Below are 21,922 nucleotides of genomic sequence, written 5' to 3'. Positions count from 1 at the left end.
TTGTTGCGCTTCATGCCGGGAACTGGACTTAATCATGCACATCCCTTGCGCACAACAAAGTAATTCAATTACACTAAGAGCTTCAAAGTTCTCATGGAAGAAGTCTTCATCTTCAACAGTGACAAGTTCAATCTTTAACCCACTTCTGCAGTGGATTGACTGGAACCATAAACTGCCTCTCAATGATTTTTTTAAACGACCTCTCCTGTATATCTACTCAGCTCTCAAATTCATTCCTCTGGAGTTCAAAAGGGTTCAAATAAAACTGACAAACCCAATACCGTGAGGATCTTCTGACTGATAATTCTGTGTCTAAGGTGTTTACTTGGCAATAAATCAACTGGACTTGGCAAAACACGTGAACAGAACCAGAATGGATTTCAAAACATCCTCCCCTGGCTGCTCTGTATCTGATCCTTAAACTCAGACAACTTACCTGAATTTTTGTCCAGTGAATGTCCGCTCCAGGAGGTGAAATGAACCTACACACAGGCACGAACACAGGCAGCATCCCTACAAAGATCTGTGTGTTCTCACATATAGTTAAACCACTGAAGAAAAGGTTCTGACAAAACCCGTGTTGAAAACCAACTCGTCTAAAAGATAACTTATATTTCAGTGGAAAAAGAGAACAGGTTATTTTAGGGAATTCCCAAGTCGGAGATTACTGAATTCTGACAAAATAAACACTGAAAAAATAAGTGGTCTAAAAGATAGTTCATATTTCATGAGAAGAACAAATGAAGGTTACCCAAGGAAAATATCGATTTGGAAGAATTCCACTGAATGCTAAGCAAGTCAGAGCTGAGCAGCGTTCAGGCACAATGCAGCAGGGCTGCCCTGCGCCTCAGGCATTACATGGGCTGCACCTTGAAGGAGAAGACTGCAAGACTGGAGCTTAGCTCAGCATCCCTGCAATTATTCTGCATCCATACGAAACACAAGCAGCTAAGCCCTCGTTGCAGAAGGGCAGCAGGTACAGAGGGCGCCTGCAAAGTGGGTGTCAGGCAGCTGGGCTGAGCACCCACCGTGCTGGCCCTAACATTCGGCATGTCCCACCATACAAAGCCTTACCATGCTCATAAACCTCTTCTAGTGGCTGAGAGACCCGATTAATTCATGTCCATGAAGAGACTCCAGCTCAGGATGAAGCTCTGCCTGGATTCTCGCTCCCCTCCCTTGCCTTGGAACAGGGGGTCTTTATGCCAGCATGAGAGCATTCTGGCCACAGCCAGCTTCTAGCTCAATGAGAGCTAATTATCATTACTGGGAATTATTTCAGACAGGATTTGGGACAACCGGATCCTGTCTTCCCCTTTTTCTTCAGAGATCGGTGCCTGCATTATTCATCAAAGAACACACTACCTCAGAGCTTTTAACTTGTGAGCATGCTGTTCAGCCCACAAATTATAGCCCATGATAAAACTTGATGTGCAGAGCTGGAACTTACACCCGGTCACTGCAGAGCTGCCTCACTCCTATGTAAATCAGTTTTGAAGCAGATGGCATAAAGCTGAGATGCCCAATAACCTCCTGTTCGGGTGTCAGGGAGCTTAGCCTGATAGTGGGGTGGAGGTGGGATTATTTCATTGGTATTATTACCACCAGCCTTCTGCAGAACGAAGGGAGAAAAATAGAGCTTACCTTAAATTGCTAGGCTTCATTGGAAAGGAAATCATGAAGACAGAATTACTTCCTGGACAATTAAATTATTTCACTACAACCAATTGAATATGTGTAGAAACCAAAACTGACACTCAGTCTCACACCAACAAAGGAGGTGGTGGATGCCTGATCACTGGAGGCATTCAAGGCCAGGCTGGATGTGGCTCTGGGCAGCCTGGTCTGGTGGTTGACAACCTGGCACATAGCAGGGGCTGAAACAAGATGATCACTGTGGTCCTTTTCAACCCAGGCCATTCTATGATTCCACGAAATACAAAGAGCACTGCCCAGTTATGAACAAACAGAAGTCCTCCTAAATCCTGGTAGGACACATTTTTCAGGGTACTGCTGCTGAATGTTGACTTCCATACAACAATTGGTGTCCAACTTAATAAATGAGATATCCAGCTGTAGACCCTGACATTTCAAAAAGCAGAAAGCAGGTGAGAGAGTTACTAAATCAATACATTTCAAAAACGTAGAACGAAAAATGCAAGTCTTTTCTTCTCTTCTCTTCAATTATTTAAGTGTATAAACCACTAGGTATTTTATCTGACTGAGAAAGAGCAAAGACTCAGCTTGGCTCAAGCGTTATCCCAGCAAATCTGACCAGCCCCCAAAAATCCCTCGTCAGAATGCGGGCAATGCAGATGAGCGGCAGGCTGCTTATCACCAGGAGAATTAACACAGGCAGGTGAACTTGTACTCCTGGGGTCTCATGTTCATTTGCACCTCTCACATTTATCAGCGGATGCACTTTGCAATTCATGAGCAGAGATGCTCACTGTGATGTGTCAGCAAGAAAATATTTTGGGTAGAAGCCAGAATGTGATCGTCTTTCTATGAAACTGGCATAAAGAGAAGTAAAATCCACAGCTTATCTTGGCACAAGTGCCATCAGCTCTACTGGCAAGAAATCCCTACCATGAATTGCAGTCTCAGCCTCATGCATACAATCCAGTGGCAGTCTGGTGCAGTATGAGGACAATTCCTACCTAAATCCAACACCAACTCCATTTCTCTGCCCAGAATGCTTGGAAAGAGCCATAATCATCTAAATACTGCCAGTTCTGTGTTCTCATTTCCCTATAGGCAATATATAACTTAGTTTTAAAATTACAGTCATTGTGCTGTAAATTTATTTTAACCATTAAATCTGACCCTATGTTATCTAGGAAAAAAAAAATAAAAAAGCAGTCACATATTTCCAAAGTCTGAAGGCTGCATTATAGCCCCAGCTTAGTAATTACAAAGATTTATGTTCCATTCTACCCCAAATCCAGAGCTCATTGTCCATTCAACTTACACAGCCCTGACTTACAGTTCTGTGCATCCATTATCTTTAATAATAAAGAGCTGACTGAAGTTAATGATTGAAGAGCAAGATGTGATTAATAATATGAATCTAATTTATGAGAAAACAAACCAGAGTATGATTTTCATGTTTCATTAAAATTATCTTAAATGTACTCCTTAATGCTAATTGATCTTACAGAGGTGAGAAAATATTCTGTTCCAAATTAATGGGAGAAAATCATTCATCATCTTTCTGGAGGGAACATTAACTATCACTCGGTATTTAGGGAGATAGCATCTTCACGGAGATTTTGCCACCCGAAGTGATGCTTCAGTGTGGGCACATCTCTGAAACTGGAAACATTTCCCACCAAATGGGGAAACAACTGAACTGAATGAACACACAACAGAACACCATACACAGAGTTTTGGTTTTGCAAAAGGCCTCTCCTACCTTCTCCAAACTTACTCGTTGAAAAGCAGCACTGGTCAAGGGCTTTTTTCTTCAGTTAATAGTTAAAAGAATTTTTCTTTCATAACGTTAGTTTGCTATAGACAGTAGATTACTGAGACATTTGCACAGTGAAGTTCCACGCAGGATTTACTAAAGACAAAGCAGAAACCTTGCTTTCCAATGATTTTTCACTTCTGTCTGTATTCCAGTGTTTTCTCTGATTGAATTATTCATGTTCAGACATCAAATATTCTTACAAACCAAGGCATTTAATAATAATGAGTCTTGGCTGGCTTCATTCCAGCTAGTTGTGCTTTATGCCCAGGACTGTTACTAAACGACCTTCTATTCAGTCTGTTTCTATGATCCAAAATAGAAGTTGCATAATGAGCATCTCAAATATTCTACTGTCATTTTCACGTCAGTTTTTCTCATGCTGTGTTTGTAGAGCTCTGATGGCAATATCTATGAATACACAGCATTAGCTTCTTGCTTCTTTCCTCTCAAACCTCTTCCATCAACACAGCTTTCTGTGTTGTGGGCAATTCCATGTTTAGCACTGATCACAAAATGCCGAGTGACCGCACGACCAACAGAAGTGGTAACTGGAGAATTTCAAGAGTTGCTCACTAAGAAATACCACAACAGCAGCAATAATTATTGAACTTTCTGATGAAAGAGAAGAAAATGCCTCTTACCCTGTACTTGTATTCGACCTGAACAGGATTTACATATTTGCAAACTGCAAAGCACCAGGGACAATTACTACCTGCAAGGTACTAAATCCATTTATACCTATACTAAAGAACAGAGGTATAGAAAAATAAAGGAACAGATGCAGTTTCTGACACTGCCTACAGCAATATGTTCAGGAGAAAAGCCATACATATTGCATGAGAAATCAGCAGTGAGTTCTGAGGGGAATTCCTTCTAAATGAAGAAAAATATTTCAGACTTCCAAGTTATTGCATCTTATATTTCTCCTATGCTATCTCTCCCCATTTCCTTAAAGCACACGCCATGCTTAAAAAAGCAGCCAGACAAAACTGAACTGACGCTCTTCTATCTTCTGACTGGAAACTGAACTGTGCTGCATCCTAATCCAAACCATCACTCACACCAAAGTCTACCTGTTTATTTAGTTGTTTAGGTGCACATCCATTTGTCGACATGCTAAAATGTGATATTTTTTGTCCCAGAATAATAAGTTACATTAATGAACATTCCATTGCCACATCACCCTTACCTCCTCCTTTGATTTTAAACTGGTTTTCATTTTTCTCCTGCTATCCATGCCATTAATTTGCTTGAATTCCAGAAAGACCAGGAAGAAGATTGCTTACCGTTCTGGCATCCCAGAGAGATAAAGTCTTGTCAGCAGAGCTTGTGAGTACAGTGTTGGAGAATGGAAGAAATTCAATGCTACTGACTGAGTCTTTATGGCCACGCATGGTATATCTGCATCTCTCACTGTAAAAGACAACAGAAATACAGCACTATCATTCACTATCACTATCATTCAGGATAACAAGAGATGAGTTAATAACAGACTTCATGTATTTTTCCTAGTTTCTATGCAGCCCTCTCCCTGCTGATCAGCTATGAAGTAATATCCCACAGGTTTCTGTTTAGCGTTCTTCTCCATTTGATTCGTTTTCTTATCTTTTAATGGGTTAATTTCTGAGAAAACGATACTAGTTCTTCTCAGTTCAGGCTATGAACCTGATGCAGATGGAAAAGTACACTGGAAGCTCTTCCTGATGCAGTTACTAGAGAGACAACAACTAGAGCACTGCACAAAACAGGCTGGAGATGGCTACAAAGCGATGATGTTATACAAGGTGTTTGGCTTCTGTTCTGGTCTTTGTAAGGACAGCAGGACAGAATGCTATCTGAAATGGAGTCCAGGAGAAGAAAAGGAAGATCCCAAGGGTGATGCAATGGGACAACGCAGAAAGCAACAAACAGATCTGGGATTATTCACACCAGAGGGAAAGGCAAAGGCTTCGCTTCTACACAGGATGAGAGGGGGGCTGAAATGAACTGGCGTTCACTAGCCAGTGTGGCTGTACACAAGTCACCCATTATATGGGATTCATCTGTGATTTCATTAGCTATAGATAAAACACCATCACTTAGCAGTGTTTGTGATGTTAGAACCTGTGAAAATGTACAAGGAGGAGAGCATGCTATGGAAAAACATAATCAAGATCAAGTCAGTAGCAGCTCTATCGTCTTTGTTGAGCTGGCTTAAAATACAGTCGGAAAAAATAAAAGCCAACAACCCACCATAAATTACTACAGCTCTCAGTGACAGCTCAGAATTTTATTCCCTGCTCATGTGATTCTGACAGTGGAAATGCACCTCCCGAGCTGGCTGCTGAATATATCATTGAGGCTTGCAAATTAGATTACTGGGTGGCTCTTAACTGAGAATTTCTTACAATATTTATTAAGGAAGCTGTCAGCAGAGGGAATTAAAGATGTGATTTTTTTTGCCTCCTGCCTGCATGTTGCCAGAAGACTCTCGGAGCTCTTGCAGGCTTTGTATCAACAGCTCTGAAGATCAGAAGCAGGCCAACAGAGCTCAAGGGTTCTGATGGACGCTCTCCCAAACCACTGATCTGAGTTCTCAGCCTATTGCACTGTCTTTCCATTTCCCACTGAAATGCAGATGCTGTGCTGAGCTGAACACCAACCCTGTCCCCACAGAAGAGCTAGCAGAAGGGAGATAAGTTACATCTGAGCAGAAATATTATCCAAGAAATATATTTGAAAGGAATATTAGATTCTACATGTATCATTTTACAGAATCTATGTTTTTCTATTATAGGTAATACATTGTACTCTTGAGTATTATCTATTATATAGACTGAGTGTATTATTTTATCACCAGGCCTCATTTTGAACTATTGATAAATTATCACAGCTGTTAGCACTCAGTGCACGCTGGATCTGATATTCATGATCGCTTGATAAACGACAATGAAATCATTTCAATAAAACAACTTTTTGTTTCACAACCTCGTAGCAATGTTTTACAGCACATAGGGTGCCCTTTTCACCTCCGCTCGTATAGTTCCATTTGTGTAGAGGAATGGTATTTTTCAAAAGGGGTCAGTGATTTGCTGTTTGCCTGTTACACCGAAGAGATTTTTGAGTTGCTGAACATTTACAACCAAAATCATGCCATGTGCTTTTGTGGGCACTTACCAGTTTTGAACAGCTTTACAGAGCACAGTGTGACAGTGCTCTGTTACCTTTCTGTAGCACCAGTGTGTGTGCCCTCTCCAAAGGCAGAGGGAGAATCACACCTTCACCTACCTGCTTGGGGGGCTTGGGGATGAAAGAAAGCTCGGAAAGGGTGGGAAGGAATGGAGATCAAGGCAATGCTGTCCCTGAGTCAGTGCCTTCAGATATGGGCCACCCCAGGCAGACAGGCTGCAAGAACAGGCTTGCAAGAGATTAATTAGGTGCCAAAGCAGGAGGGCCCATTCAGAAGGCGAAAATGGACTAAAGTGATGGACCATGACAGGAGCAGACGGGAAGGAAATGATTTGTACTTTTCCATCAAGAACATGCACAATCAGACCTGATGCAGTTGTCAGTCTCTCTCCTTGCCACTTCCATAGCGTTGCGTACTGATGAGCGAGCTCTGGCTCTCAAGATTTAATTTACCACTCTGGGAACTGGCTGACTGATATTTCTAAAAAATCTCCAACTGCTATATAAAATAAACTCATCTTTCCTTCCAGCTGAGATATAATTTCAGCAAGACTGTCTTGTATACAAGCTATCTTTTAGAGAAGAGGAGAATATTTTATTTAGGTATTCTTTTTCCCCCAAAATCTTGGTAAGAAGGGTAGACCATCATGCTGTTTTTCACAAGAGCTCATATTTCTATCCAATGGCTTAAGTTCATCTATATTAGAATAAACCTGTAGCAACATGCATTAACTGTTGCTTTTTTTTCCTATTTATGAACGCACAGCCTCATAGATATAAGCTTTGCTCTCTCTGAAAACATTAGTTTGGAAAAGAGGGACGTTTGTCTACGAAGAATTGGTTCATAGGCATTTGTAATTCTCTTGGTGCTTAAATCCAGAGACAAAGATCCTGAATGACCCTGAATTATGTCACAGTACAAATACTGCCCCGTAGCTCAGTATTTCGCAGAATGCATGGTGAACGTGTTCACAGATCCTGCATTTGCAGTATTTTTGAAGTGTAAAACATCACACATTTTCTTGACTTGTGAGTAATTATCCTCAGCGTTTCCTTTTTCTCTGCTGGGTTTATTTTCCTTCCCTTACAATCAGATACACTAACGACACCCTTCAACAAATCAGCAACTGTGTTCCACCCTCACTGGGTTTCAGTGCTTCCTAAGAGGTCCAAACCAACACGTGCAGGTTGTTACAGTCATAAGAAACACACGTACACCATTGACGTCAGCACTGAAATTAGCGTAGCCCTTATCGATATCACCAGCCTAACAGCAATGGAAGAAATTGCCTTGCTCAATTCCTAAGAGACTTCTCCTTGGAGAATCACATTCCAGAATGGCCCATTCAAATTCAAAAGGTAAAACTGCACTGAAAATGAGATATGTGATGTTGCCACTTCCATAAGGCTTAACTGAGCATTACCTACACTAAAACACAAAAGCAGCCAAATTATGCGCTAGTTAGCCGTTCCATCTGCAGAGTAAAAAGAAAATACAGATAGCAGTTAGGTATCTCTTACACTGCACTTTTGCATCCACACAGAGCTAAGAACAAGCTGGAACTACCTGATGGGAACATTTTACGACTGCCTGGACGTATTTATTGCCACAGACTATATGGGGCACAAAGCAATGGAGAGATGGAGAGCCTGTGGTGCTCCGTACTCATTTCTAAAGGTTCAAACAAACAAGAGCAACACGTGTTGCCAATTCTTTTACTATTTGAATTTTTTTTTATTTTTTTTAAAAGAAACACTCATGGTTACACTAGCAATCCTATGTAAGCAAGAGAATATCTGTCACAATTATTATTATTATTATTTTTTTTTAAGTACATGGTTTCTACACTGAGCTCTCATTGTAAAGAAATGCGGTAGGATGATGCTTTTTCAATGATTAGTTAGTTAGTCATAGTTGTTCTACTGCAGAACCATATTAAATCTCATTTCAAGCACAGTAATTAAGAGCATCCATAAACCAATTGAAATTAATGAGATTACAGCATGTACTTTGGAATCAGGGCCTCTAGCAACCATCTTCTTACATGCCTTCTGAAGGAAGGCACTAACCACACAAACCCTCTCCAACTGTGCCATCTTCTCCAGCAGCTACTCTCTCAAATCCATTGAACGAGCACTAAACTAAACCCTTTTTCAAGCCTGTTGAGTAATATCCTACTATGTGACCTGCAATCCCTATCAAGCAAAATGTCAAAGTAAATTACACTGGAAAGTCACTTGCAAGAACGCAGACGGAACATTTCTGGGGAAGCTGTGTAAGGTCACGCAAGATCAGCTCTGATCGTGTTATAGGATTGTAGCAGTTAAAAGGAGAATACCTTTAACAAAAACAAATCCTATCAATTTCCCATTATATGGCTTTATCTCCAAAATGTGCTTAAATTAGTCATAGAACTTTTCCAGCCAAGATCAATGGGCAAGTATAGCAAAAGGGCTGGCTTAAGACATTAAAATGCCAGTTTGTTTTATGCTGTTATAAATGCATCCTATCATGTCTTTACATTTTATGACCTCTATTTTATTTCTAGGTAGCTTCACACATGACACATCCAATTATTCATGTCAAGAATGTAAAACTACCAGTATTTCAGTAAAAAGTACCTACCATCATTTATGACAATGATTTTTTCTTGACCCATTATTTCACTAAACGCAACACATTTTCTACGACGCTGACATGCGAGGACAGTTTCTCTGCAAAGCACATTTGTCTCTAAAAAGATATATGTTGGTGTGATGCTGTCAATATGAGACACTTCGTTCAATTATTATTCATCTTCAGTAAAATGAAGCTCTCCTCAAATTCAGAATATTCATTTGCGCCCTCTTTCTAACTAACATCTGACACCTGGAAAACCAAATGCTGAAGCACATGCTACTACTGTTTCTGGGAGAAGATACACAGTCCTTCTAATAATTAAAATAATTAGAAAAATATTAAAAGTATATGAATTCAATCTTTCTCCATGTAATTCTTATCAGTCAGCACTTATGGAAGATGTTAATCTTCACAACCTAAGCACTGTGCAAAACAAGGAACGCCCTGGCCTGGAAGAAGCTGTGAGGCAGTACTTCTCTGGCAAGGACCATTTTGCAGAGCCATCTCTGACTTACTAAATTACCTGAAATAATTTTTCATTACTGTTCTCAGACAACGTTCACTGTAAGAGTTTATAGAGAGGTAGCGAGCAGAAGCAGGATGGCCACCACCAAGGTCAGGGTGTGCTGTGCAGGACCGGTAGCGCCATCTGAAGCCCATGAGCACAGCCTGCAGTCCTGCTTGCTGCCAGTGTCAGGAGTGGAACCATTTCCAGGTTCATCGCTGCAGGAGCCTGACAGCTCACACTTGTGGTCTAGAGCACAGTAAATTGGGCGTGCAAAAGAAGACCAAGCCCTGCAGCGGTACAGACTGAACTGATAAGTTTAAGGGTGCAATTCTGCCCCTTCTTCCTTTCTTTTCCTGATTCTCTTGCCAAAAGCAAAGGAAAGATTTAGCAACTAGGAAGGCTTAGCCCCAGAAGAATGAGTCTTGAACACAATACATATGTTTTACTAGCGTTTTCTAGATACATAAACAAATATTACTCATCTGACTCTACACGTTTACAAGTCTGCAATAAAACAGAATCATAGAATGGTTGGGTTGAAGAGAATTATCTAAAAATATCTAAAGATTCAACCCCTCTGCCACAGGCAGGGTCACCAACCACCAGACCAGGCTGCTCAGAGTCACCGTTACTTCTGCACAGAAATACCATTTAATCCTTTTCTTAGATCTTGTGGGGAAACAGGAGACCTTACAAGCGATGGCTTAGCTATTACCTAACTGATCTTGAAACGTGAAAGTTCTGAAACTGATCAAAATCTGTTTACTTTAATTAAGACATGAGTAATCACTGAGATCTTTGTCCTGCTTGGCAAGCTTTGAGAGCCTGCAGAAGCTTATATTTCAGAGCACAGATTTCCCCACTGACATTTGGCCCTGTTCACCTCCCTATGCTTTCCCCAGGAGATGAACTGAATCACAGAATCACCATGGTTGGATAAGCTCTCCAAAAACATCCACTCCACCTACCACCAGTATTTCCCACTAAACCACATCCCTCGGTAGAAGACGTAAAACGTTTCTTGAGCTACTCCAGGGATGGTGACACAGCAGCTTTCTTTCAAGGCCAGTTTGTGAGGACTCATTCATCCACCAGCACTACTGCTGCTGCTAGAAGCAGTGATAAGCCTGCAGTGATTCACCAGGTGAACAGACATCACACAGCTGCATGCAGGATGTGGAGGCAGTCCTCTTCTGGCTCTGCGCTACAACCTGCAGCTGTAGGGCACCCCTCCATGTGCATGAGCAGATACCAGATATGCCCACAGTCCAGACCAGATTGATCTGATATGCCTCACTTCCAACAAAGCTCTAAGAGAAAACTGAAGGGCATCATCTGAGCGTGGCTGGTCCTTAGACTTGGATTTTGCTTTATGAGCGCCCACTAGCAGAGATATTTGGGGGGGGTTCAACCTTGTAAGTGTTCAAATCTACCTACAGCAGGAAAACCAAGCCCAACGTAGTGCACTCAAAAGCTTGTCTGTAGACCTCTTACCTTTTCAGCACCTACAATGGGCTTCTGTGGCTCCATGATGCCACCCGAACAAGTGGGGCAAGGCCCTGCTGCCAGGTATGGTCCAGGTGCTGCTAACAAGCTGCTCAGCCAGCAGCAACATCCAAATAGAACAGGAGAGCTCTTTTGTTGTGTTGGAGATTTATTTTGTCTCCAGGGACCTTGCCTCCTTACATATTTTGCTGTTCTAAAAATGACTTTGTCCTATTTCTGATAGTTGGAAGAGCCTCGCCGGCAAATAATGCCCAGAACAGGAAAACCAAACGTAACTGAAAACAGAAAAAATAGGAAAGAACATACAGAACAGAAAAAGAGGGCAATGCATTGTAATAAGTGAAGTCTAATTACATGAACTTCAGATTCAGCAAGGTCTAATAGTGAGGGACATTTGGTCAAAACTTCCCTAATAAATTTCTAATTAAGCAGCAGAAAGCAACTCTCCAGTCATATTTTTGTTCTGCAGTGAAATTGGGTAACAGCCAAATAATCACAGTCCTTGAAATACTGTTCTACAAGGCAGGACAAAGAGGTTGCAAAACTGTGCCTTACCTTTGGGATTAAAATGTTTATTTGTCTCAGTTCCCTATAACTTATGTAACAGAAAATGTGTAACTGGAAAAGAAGCCAGATATAATTCGTATGTGTTTCCTGGAAGATTTATAGAAGATCTTGGCTACGTGTGTTTTAATAGACACCGGGTATTTATTCAGTGTGTGGAAACACACTACTAGTGAGATTCTGCTCAGGCTACCAAGACACAGCACTGAAAAAATACCCACTGAGGAAAAAAAAGATGAAGTTTTAAGGACACACTGGTTGCTATAGCACTCAACACAGATTTTAGCACCTGATGCTACCCTGAGACAGAATAAGAACCCTGATTTTTCTACCATTGAGTACGGAGAATGCTGCCTTTGTTCAGGTACTACAAAACAAGAGACTTCCACAGCACTACATTTGGTTGGAGCTAGGCAGCAGACCACTACAGAAAAGAAAAACAATGGCATTACTTCTCTGTGAGATTCAAACGTTACCCCAAGCCAAGCTGTGGTTTGACAAACACTAAGAATAGTAACTATCAATGACAATGGCTCTGTGTGCTTCACGTGATTGAAACGTATGAAGTACAGAAATAACGCCACTCAACTTTGGTTTACTACAGAAAGTGTGAAAAAAAACCTAATAGTCTGTGGCCATCATGTTGTCCTTGTCAGTGGCTTGGAACACTGCTCACTACCATAATGAAGATTTAATTTCTTAACGTCTTGCATTTCTTTGAACAAGTGTTGCTTAGAAATCATTGAGTGGCCTGGATTGGAAGTAAGAGATGTTCTGCTATTTTCTGCTGGCAGAAGAACAGTTTGAGTGAGTTTTTATTTTATTTTATTTTTTTCCAGGAAAAATAAGACTGTAAGGCATAAGATTTCTACTTGAGAATGCTTCACAGTGCCTCTGTTCTTTTCCCGTTTATGGTACCATTTTTGATCAATTAAACATACATAATCACGCTGTGTACCTAAAGTAAGTGTAATTACCAGAAAGAATAGCACTCACAAGATCAGCCTGATTTCCAAAGCGATGGTGATGCAGAGGAATCCTTTACAGACACATTCTGGAAATAATTACATCTTTAAATGCAAGCATTTTCTTAAACGTTTAACTGAACCAGAAGATACATCGCTCTGACAAATTCAGCCAACAGAAACCAGTATATCTCAACTAAGAGCCACACAAGGGCTGGTCAGAACTCAACCACTCGGACTTCCACGTGCAGTAGAAAACAAACTATAGTTAGTTCAAAGAGAACAAAGGCCAGGTGAAAAGTTTTACGCAGCATATGCATTTTCATATCAGATTGTAACACATTCTTCATTGCCTTTTATTACGCAGGCCCAGTTGAAGTCCATACCTTGTCAGGATTTCCTTTCTATCCCACTAGTCAACACCTGATTGCTGGCCGCACCAAACATCTTTCAGATGATGGCAACAGCTGCTGTAAAACCTCACTTTACATTGCAACTGGGCCCCAAATCAACTTTGATGAGCTATTTTCCTTCAAACAGAAGCATGTTACATTTGATCCACATTTTTCAGCTTCATATGCTTTACCTTTCAGTTATCTTGTGTCTCTAAAGGGGGACATTTTCCCAAGGTGAGAACCAGGTCACCAAAAAAGACTTTGAGACAAAGTCTAGGCCAGGAATAAGATATAAACATTTACTGCTGAAACATAGCTCCTAAGCTGTTTTCAAGGACCATCTTGTTCCTACAGAGAGCCTTGCTCTTGCTTGGGAACATCAGAAATGTTTGATCTCTCTCACCTCTGAACTAAGGCAGAAATGAGAAATAAATTTGTTCATACTACTCTGAAGAGTTCAGCTTAGGAAGCACTTCCATAGCATCAGTATCAGATAATTATGGGACATGGACTCTACTAAAACCACACTGCCAACTAATCCTATCCTGATGCAGGAGTACACACCTTAGATCCCTCAAGCCAATTTCAAAATCCAGGTTCAGTTCCAGCTCTGCCTATGGAAATTCAACACACGTGAATTAAGCTTTCTGATCATGGTTGTATCTTTCTAACTTTCTTGTGCAGTCTGCCTACATGCAGAAAATAAATGCAGCCAGCTGCAATGAAGTTTCTGTAGACTGATGATGTGGTCTGAAATGGTCCCCTCCAAGGTCAGCTCTCATATTTCATACTCATTGAACAAAATGCCACCTCAATCCTTAGGACAGAAACTAGAACACAATCTTCTCTACCTCTGAGACGCCCAGTACTATTTGGAAGGTACAAAAGTATTACAGAATTGTAGACAGCAACCAAACTCAGGTTAAGAAAGGTACGCTGCAATTGCTTATGTAATATTCTGACTCCACCTCTAAGTGCTCAGCACTTTCTGTAAATCACACTTCCTTAAGGGATTTTTTTGTTGGACAGTTAAAGATGGGAGCGCCAGAAATCACTTATTGAAAACCATAGCCTTATTTTATTAAACAATTATCTCCTACTCCCTCGAGGCATATGGCTACCAGATAATCAGATAAGCACAATCTCAGTAATAATAAAATAGATCTAAACCATTTAAGCCGACATTAAACACTGCAGAACTGCTGCGAGAGTGTTTTCTGCTCAGCAGATCTGCAGGAGAAAAAGCAAAGGCTCGCTCCCCGGCGGCAGTGGGTTATCACAATTACCATTCCAGCTGACATCAGCATTCAGCCCATGCCCTGCTTCTGCATCAGTATGGATGCTGCCATTTTTTGTTCCTTCTGCTTTCTCCTTTGAGAAAAACTTTGTGGCTAAAGCTTCTGCCTTTTCTGGCTAACCCAAAGTGTCTCCACCAGTTCATTTGAGTATTCAAAGATAACAACATGCATATAGATACATCACTGCCAAGCAATTTTACTTTTTGTGTGTGCATTTATGGTTACGCTGGATCTGTTCTATGCAGACAGGTTGCTGTACGGTTTTAGGCCTCCACGGCTCAAGGAGAATACCAGGCAGAAGATGAGTCATCTGCACTCAATACTCAGCTCTCTGTTCTGGTGCATTTCAAGTGCTTTGGAGACTTTGTCACATCTTCTATGTTTTCAAGTCCCTGAAATAAGCGCTCTGAAGAAATAAACTCATCGTACCTTTGCTACACAAAGAGAAGGGAGAAACAGTGATCATTGCTCCCAGTTCTAACCTGCTGAAAAAGGACTTCTGAGGCATCTCATTCAGGTCATTTTCTACTTTGAATTATCTTTACAACAGGAGACCAGATAATCTTACTATGTCAAATTAAAACGTGTATTTCCTGTTGAATCCTGATATCCTGTGGCAAGTCTGATCTAATCAATTTCTTATGAAAAAAAATCACTGACAAAAGTAATGACAAATAATTGCTTTTTGTAGGATTGAAGTCTGCTACAGTATACAAAGAGACATTTTAAAAAATGCTAGTCTTATAGCACTAAAGGTTAAAATAACTTGTTAACGCTTACTCTGAGTTCATCCTGTAGAAATCTATCTTACCGTATTTCTATGCAACTTTATGTATTTTGGATAAGACTCTGAAAATTCTCTGACAAAGCTAAGTCTCGGATTCTTTTAGTTTTTGGGTGCCTAAATAATCAATTAGGTGCTTAATGGGATTTTCAGCAGGCACTGCATGCCCACTCCAACAGATCTTTCCATCAATCCCGCAGGCACTTTTAAAGATCCAACTCTTTGTGCATGCTAAATGAAGGGAGCCCACCCCACCAACATCTACTTAGGTGAGAACTTGACTATGTGACTTTATCGCAACCAGGCAGAAGCTGCCAAGGGGAAGGCTCATCTTCCTAGAGGACAGCAAGCAACTCTCTCAGGGCATCAGTTTGCTAAGAGTCAATTTGAAACTGCGTGACGGATGCCATGGGATCTGCTGTTTCTAAAACATTATTTTGCCTCCCTTCCAAAATAAATCAACTACTGACAAAAGGGAACGAATGAAACAAGACCTATACAGGAGAGCAGCAAAATAAATCTACTGAGAATAAATCAACAACCACAAGGACGCAGCAGCATTTATGAAAAGTGTTTTAATTTAGATATCACCCCTCCGAAGCAAGCAAAGAGCACAAAAATTTTCATTAATTTACCTTAGAACCCTTTCACTGATCCAGTCTTAGAGTGATGACGTTCCAGATAGGACAGATAAAACAATACCAGCAGTTCCTAATTCTCACAGCTCCTTATTTTTATATGAGATTAGATACCTCTACGCCCCAATCCCAACCCAGATAAGGAAGAAACAAACCAGCAGTGCGGGAACAGCACAGCTTTCGGTACGCAGCTAAGGGGACTTGGGCCAGCTGTGCTCACTGAGCTTCACACACCACTGCATTAGGCACGAAGCTACCTGCACATCACGAATGCTTCTACCTGAAGCTGTTGTACTATTATATGACATACAGAAGAAATGGCCTTTATAAAAAAGCCAGAGAAAAATCCGCAGTATTCAAATCAAAAATGCACCAACTGGTGAACTTTAAAGGCCCCTTTTTATTTGGTGTTACCCTGCAAACTGTGAACATAAGTCCTTCACCTTTTACATATAAAATGCTGCTGTACACTTATTAAAAAGAGTTGTAACAGTGCAGAGGACTAAGAGCCTGGGCCAGGACTGTGCTATTGCCAATTAATATGCAGTTACTCACAATACTAATGGATAGGTTCAACCTACAGAGCACAGACTCACAGCACAACAAGCAGCGCTGCCCTTGTCGGCTGCTAGTTTATTTTCTTCTACAATTTTAAATATGACTGAAACTCCTTCAGATCTATTAAATGAGAAAATCCTTTTTGAAAGCAGTACAACACAGCTGAAATACAATAAATATAAGCACTTAAATATTTAAGTGAAGAAAATGAATTTCAGTGCATTTTCAAATTGGTTTTCTCAGCGCAGAGTTTCTTTATTTGTCCAAACAAAATGGATTTGAGTGGGTGGCAGCTTTAAGGAGATTCGCAGTGCCATTCGGTGCCGCTGTGAACTTGGGAAGATATTATGAATAATGGATTTGCTGTGCTCTTCGACACAGAGCCACAACAAAAACAATATCACTCTGGGTTCTTTAACAGGCAGCTGCCAGAGCGAGGAATAAAACTCCTGGCCTCCTCGTTGAAGCTACAGGTGCTGGCATTTTCCTTCTGCTCATTTTCATCATCACCGTAGCAAGGCTTGGGACCAGCCCTGAGTTTTCAGCAGGGAAGCTGCTCAAACACAGAGCATGAAGGGCTGCATTCCCAAGGCTACCCCTCCTCAATCTGATTTACCACCTCTTCTTCAGAGCGCATTTTTGTACTACAGCTTCCCCTCTTCTAAATGCAGCTGGAAAGGGCTGCTTCCCTCTGGCAAATAGCTGGAAGAAAAGGTTAGCTTGAAACTCACACGCAAAAGAACCCAAGTGGTTCACTTTCCTCCTCCTACAGGTCTGAATATATGAGGGCAGCTCTGAAAGTACTGCCTCCTATTTCATTATGTTGACATCACCTCACACCATAGGAACACCAAGTAGCACCTCACATTAGTTCAGCTAAAAGCACATCGGAGAGAAGCTCAGTGAGTGGGATCTTGAGTTCTGGCACCAAAAGGCCATCGAGGCCATTTGCTAAGTGATTTTAATACTGGCACTGTATTTCTGCAAGCTGTCACACGTTCTCCACCTTCTGAAAACGCATCTCCAGCAAGAGACTACTAAGACCTTCCGTTGTAGATATCAAAGCTTAGCTCATGCTACTGTTGTAGGTACTGAATATGTATTCCAAGTACTGCCAAGGCACGAGTGATAACCTGTTAAGATTTACAGGGATGTTTCACATACAGAATTAGGTTTTCACCATGTCACGGTGCTGGCTGCTGACTTCCCACCTAGTCTTGTTGCACATCACATCCTCAAGCCACCACCTTCATCTTAACATTCTAAACACAGCCAGCTCAGACCTATATTACTGTGAAACAAACTCTGAGTTGGAAAGCTATGGAAATTGTCTTTTAAACAGCAGAACATCATGCATACTACTTTTTTCAAGATTAGAAGTACTGCTTCAGAGGAGATCCCAGTAGAACTCCAGCTATGTTTGCTCTATACAGCTTTACTGGCAAGCCCTCTATGCAAGAGTAACATACACACTACCTGTTGTGTATTAAATAATCCACAATTTCTGTCCATGTTTTACTACGCTCTCACTACCAAAACTATAACCTAGAATTTCTGTTTTGGTGATAGAAACAGGTTTTTTAGAAGATATCCCAAAATACAAAGGAACTCAGTGATTTTTGCATGATGTGGATAATTCAAATGCATATTTAAGCAGGTTTCTAATAGATACGCATGCCCTTGCAGTCTCTGAGGTCAGTAAAATATGCATAAATATTGCATTTCAGATGGTGAAAATGCTTCCTAGATGTGAAAAATATTGACTGGCCTAAAATGAGATTTTTGCACGATGCTATTCTGACTATTGCAAATGCAGAGAGAAAGCTGTCTGTGTTTTTGTTTCCTCACTTACACCGAAGCCAAAAGATGAGTTATCTCGAGAAGCTTGAGACTATGTAAATAGTTTGTATGCTTAAACTCTTCTGTCTTGTGGATATCATGATTCTGAGAAGCGTCTGGAAGAACAATCTGCATATGGTACCAAAGAACATTTTATTAAGGATTGTTCTACCTGGCATGGAGATTTGAGGTTTAGGTCAGAAGTCGCCCTGAGACTTTTGAAAAGTGTAACTGATAAAACAATCCATTACTGGGTTGAAAACCATATATAGTTCACACTGTAAGAAGATAAAAAGATAACTCAGTGTCTTTCCACTTCAATAAAAGACTCAAGAAACCTTGTTTTGTACACGAGGAGTCATTGTCTAAGGTGTGAGATAAGAGCTGTGTTCATATTTCAGCCAAAGCTAATGAAAGATGAACAGTTTGGTTTAACGTGGTAGGACAATTAGAGCTACAGCTTTTGGGGGGAAAAATCTGACAACACAAGAGTTTGTACAAAGCCTGAATTCTTAAAAAAAAAAAAAAAAGAAACAAACAGAATTTCTTACACACCTCCCTATGAGGACTGCACGGAACTAGAAGACAAAAATTCAAACAAGAAATATATTTGCACAAAGACATCCATTAGAGCAGACCTTCATTCTGACGCCTATTGCCCAGTTCAGCCAGTTTCAAACTGGAAGGCATACAGAGCAGACAGCAGTCTTGCATTCAGGCGGAGCTGCCTACCCAAGTGTTGTTCTCATACTAAGACATACTCCTGCCCTTGTTACTTCACTGGAGATGTAAGCACAGCAAACTGGCAGTCCCTTGCATCGCAGTGCACTGTGACTTTAGGAAACAGCACTCCCCTCCACCACGCATCACAAGCTCTACATGTAATATTTGCACTAACTGGTACTGACAGGATATGGTTGTGATGATTGAAATACTTCACTTTAATGAACTGTTGTCTTCAATAAATTCTGTAATAACAACTGACAGCTTTCACTGTGGTATGAATCGCTCTCTGTTGGTACAGTTTTTTTGTTTTGGTTGAGATACTGTAAGACTGTATTTCTAGAAAAATAGGTTAGATGAAGAAAAGGCTGCCAGTAATGAGTGAACATAACACAAAGGAGAGGGGAAAAAAACAATCAGATAACGAGCAAGGATATGTAGTGAAAAACTATATTAATCCTTAGAACGTGCTGGATATCTGGGTGCTGGTCCCGCACATTTCAATGTAGGACAGAGGAAACACCCTGTCAAGAACAGAACATTATTTAACAGGAGCCGTAATTATACCACCTGCACACTTGGGAATAAGGCAATGAATTCAACTTGCACATTGTCAAAGAGAGAAAATAACTAGGCTTCCCACAGTAGGATCAAGCAGACTACAGTTTCTGGACCTGCCAGCCTGTTTGGTTAGGCTTTGATGGAAGAAGCTTAAGTATCGCATCCTGCTCTTGAACCACAGCTGTCAGAGAACCTAGTAGGCATTCTGACAACAGAGGTAAACCAAGTAGGAAAAATATCCAACTTGCAGGAGATCACAGTGCTTTAGTAGTTCCAACAAAGCATACTGCTCTCCAAGAAGAATCCACCGGCCAGCTACACATCACTGACACCTACGCACCTCTGGGCTGATAGAGGGAAACTGGAATATAAAACAAAATTGACCCCTGCATGAGTTTGCCAAGCCACACCGGATGCTGAGATAGTACAAGAAAATGGTCGAGGTCAAATACACACGAAGAATTGCTAAGACAGAAAAAGGACATATTTTTGATATTAGCCGCAACAAAATCTTATCATTCTAGTTTCTAAGAAATTCAAGTACGCTCCTCACATACAACCTAAATTACCACAGACACAGCAAAAACCCACATCAACAGATGCCACTGATTTATCTAGACTTGTAGCCAACACAGCGTCAGCAGAAACCACACAACTGCCACAGCATTTAACATTGCTTTACTAGTACCTTTCTCAAATCAAACAACTGTTTCTTCGTTCTGTTACCAAGGGACGGGATGTTGCTTTTCAATCGCAGAATGGTTTGGGTTGGAAGGGAGCTTTCAGATGATCTAGTCCCAACCTCTGTGCCACAGCAAACTCAGCTTCACTTCAGCAATAACTCACTATCCAGCTTTCAGTAAAGCAATGCACCCTTTTCCTTACCAAATGTAAGTAACTGCGTCACTAACCCAGCTGAGCCATTCTGGAAGAAGTAGGTATGACTTGTTTCATTACCTAGACTTGCAAATACACAGCTATAGTAAACAATTCTCATTACCAAAGCCTGATGTTCTGCACTAACCGTACAAGTTCAAGTAAGTTTATGATACAGAGTTCAGGCTACACTTCTTACTTTGGTTCTGTACTTCAAGATTAATCTTTTATAGTACTATGAAGATTAAAACATATTTTCCCCTTAGCCCAACAACTACGCTTCAAAAATCTATATATATGAATATATTTTTTTTACCTGATAATTCACCATCTTTAAATTGATATTTTAAAATTGGCTCTCTGGGAATCATAAAAACCAGGTTTTAGATTTCCTTTGGTCCTGAAAAACGTGTCACGGAACTCTTACACAATTATAAATTTGGAGATTTAGGCATGGGCCTCTTTTTGTATTTGAGGGATTAACAGCAGGTTGTCTCTGTAGTACTCCCCAGAGGATTCCAGAGGGAATTCTCCTTTATCAAGATGGCAAGCACTTGCTGATAGGCTGTCAGTACATACATTACAAACTACCCAAAGATGGCCCTTCCACAGATCCTCTGAGTTTTTCTCTGCCTGCCTTCCAATTTCCTGGAGGACATCTGTCTTTTCTGAAAATAGATTAGCTTCACATTTACTGGAATCAATTAAACATGGTATCTGGCCAGCAACTCTTGGTGCCTCTCCCACTGAAATGTGAGGTAGGTAACAGTCACCCAGGAAAGAAAATCTTCATGCCAACTGGTTAACTGCTCTTGTTCCTGTTCAAATTGACCCAATGGGAATCCATTTTCAACTTTAAGTGGCTTTATAATCTTTATAGAGTCCTAATGCAGATGTTGTTGGCTGTTGTGAAAAATAGCTACAAACCTAATGATAAATATTTCATTTAGAAGCTGTCCCTTGAATAAGAGAAAGGGAAGAAAACAAAAAGATGTGAATGTAAAAGATGAAGAAGGAAGATGGCTAACATTGGTGACTTCACATGGCTTTGATGGTAGAAAGCAATCAGTTTGGCTGACTTGGTAAGCCAAGGAACGTTAACTTCTTAACTGAGACCAAAGCCAAGTGAACAAAAAGACACTACCATAGCAGTTTAAAATCCATTCAAACGTGCCTTGCACTCCACTCTGTCAGACTGTGTTAATAATAAGGAGAATACAGTACCATCATTTCATGGTATCACTCTAGGTGAAGCTATAGTTGATTAGGGGCTTCTAATTAAACAATCCAGCCCTGTTTAATTTCTTTCAAACGCACACTACCTTCTGCATTTCCCCAAATTAAAATGCTTCTTATGAGGAAAAAGTAAAACTGAAATCAGCAACAATCAAGAGGAGATGGGATACCAGAGAGTAAGACTCTTCATGTAGGCTTAGAAATGAATGAA

The 21,922-nt window shown here is 40.7% G+C and overlaps 1 protein-coding gene across 1 annotated transcript in view; it reads right to left on the bottom strand.

The window, feature by feature from the left end:
- SPAG16 (sperm associated antigen 16) overlaps positions 1-21,922 on the bottom strand; it is a 349,253-nt gene that overhangs the window by 125,655 nt on the left and 201,676 nt on the right. The window contains exon 13 of the mRNA XM_042874723.1: positions 4,759-4,885. Coding sequence (XP_042730657.1) covers positions 4,759-4,885 — 127 coding nt within the window. The remainder of the gene's footprint in view (positions 1-4,758; positions 4,886-21,922) is intronic.

Source organism: Lagopus leucura, unplaced genomic scaffold, assembly GCF_019238085.1.
Source record: "Lagopus leucura isolate 7727_CA_CO unplaced genomic scaffold, USGS_WTPT01 Super-Scaffold_100012, whole genome shotgun sequence".
Taxonomy (NCBI): Eukaryota; Metazoa; Chordata; class Aves; order Galliformes; family Phasianidae; genus Lagopus; species Lagopus leucura.
The sequence above is the reverse complement of the archived record's forward strand: the minus strand, read 5'-3'. Positions and strand labels throughout refer to the sequence as shown.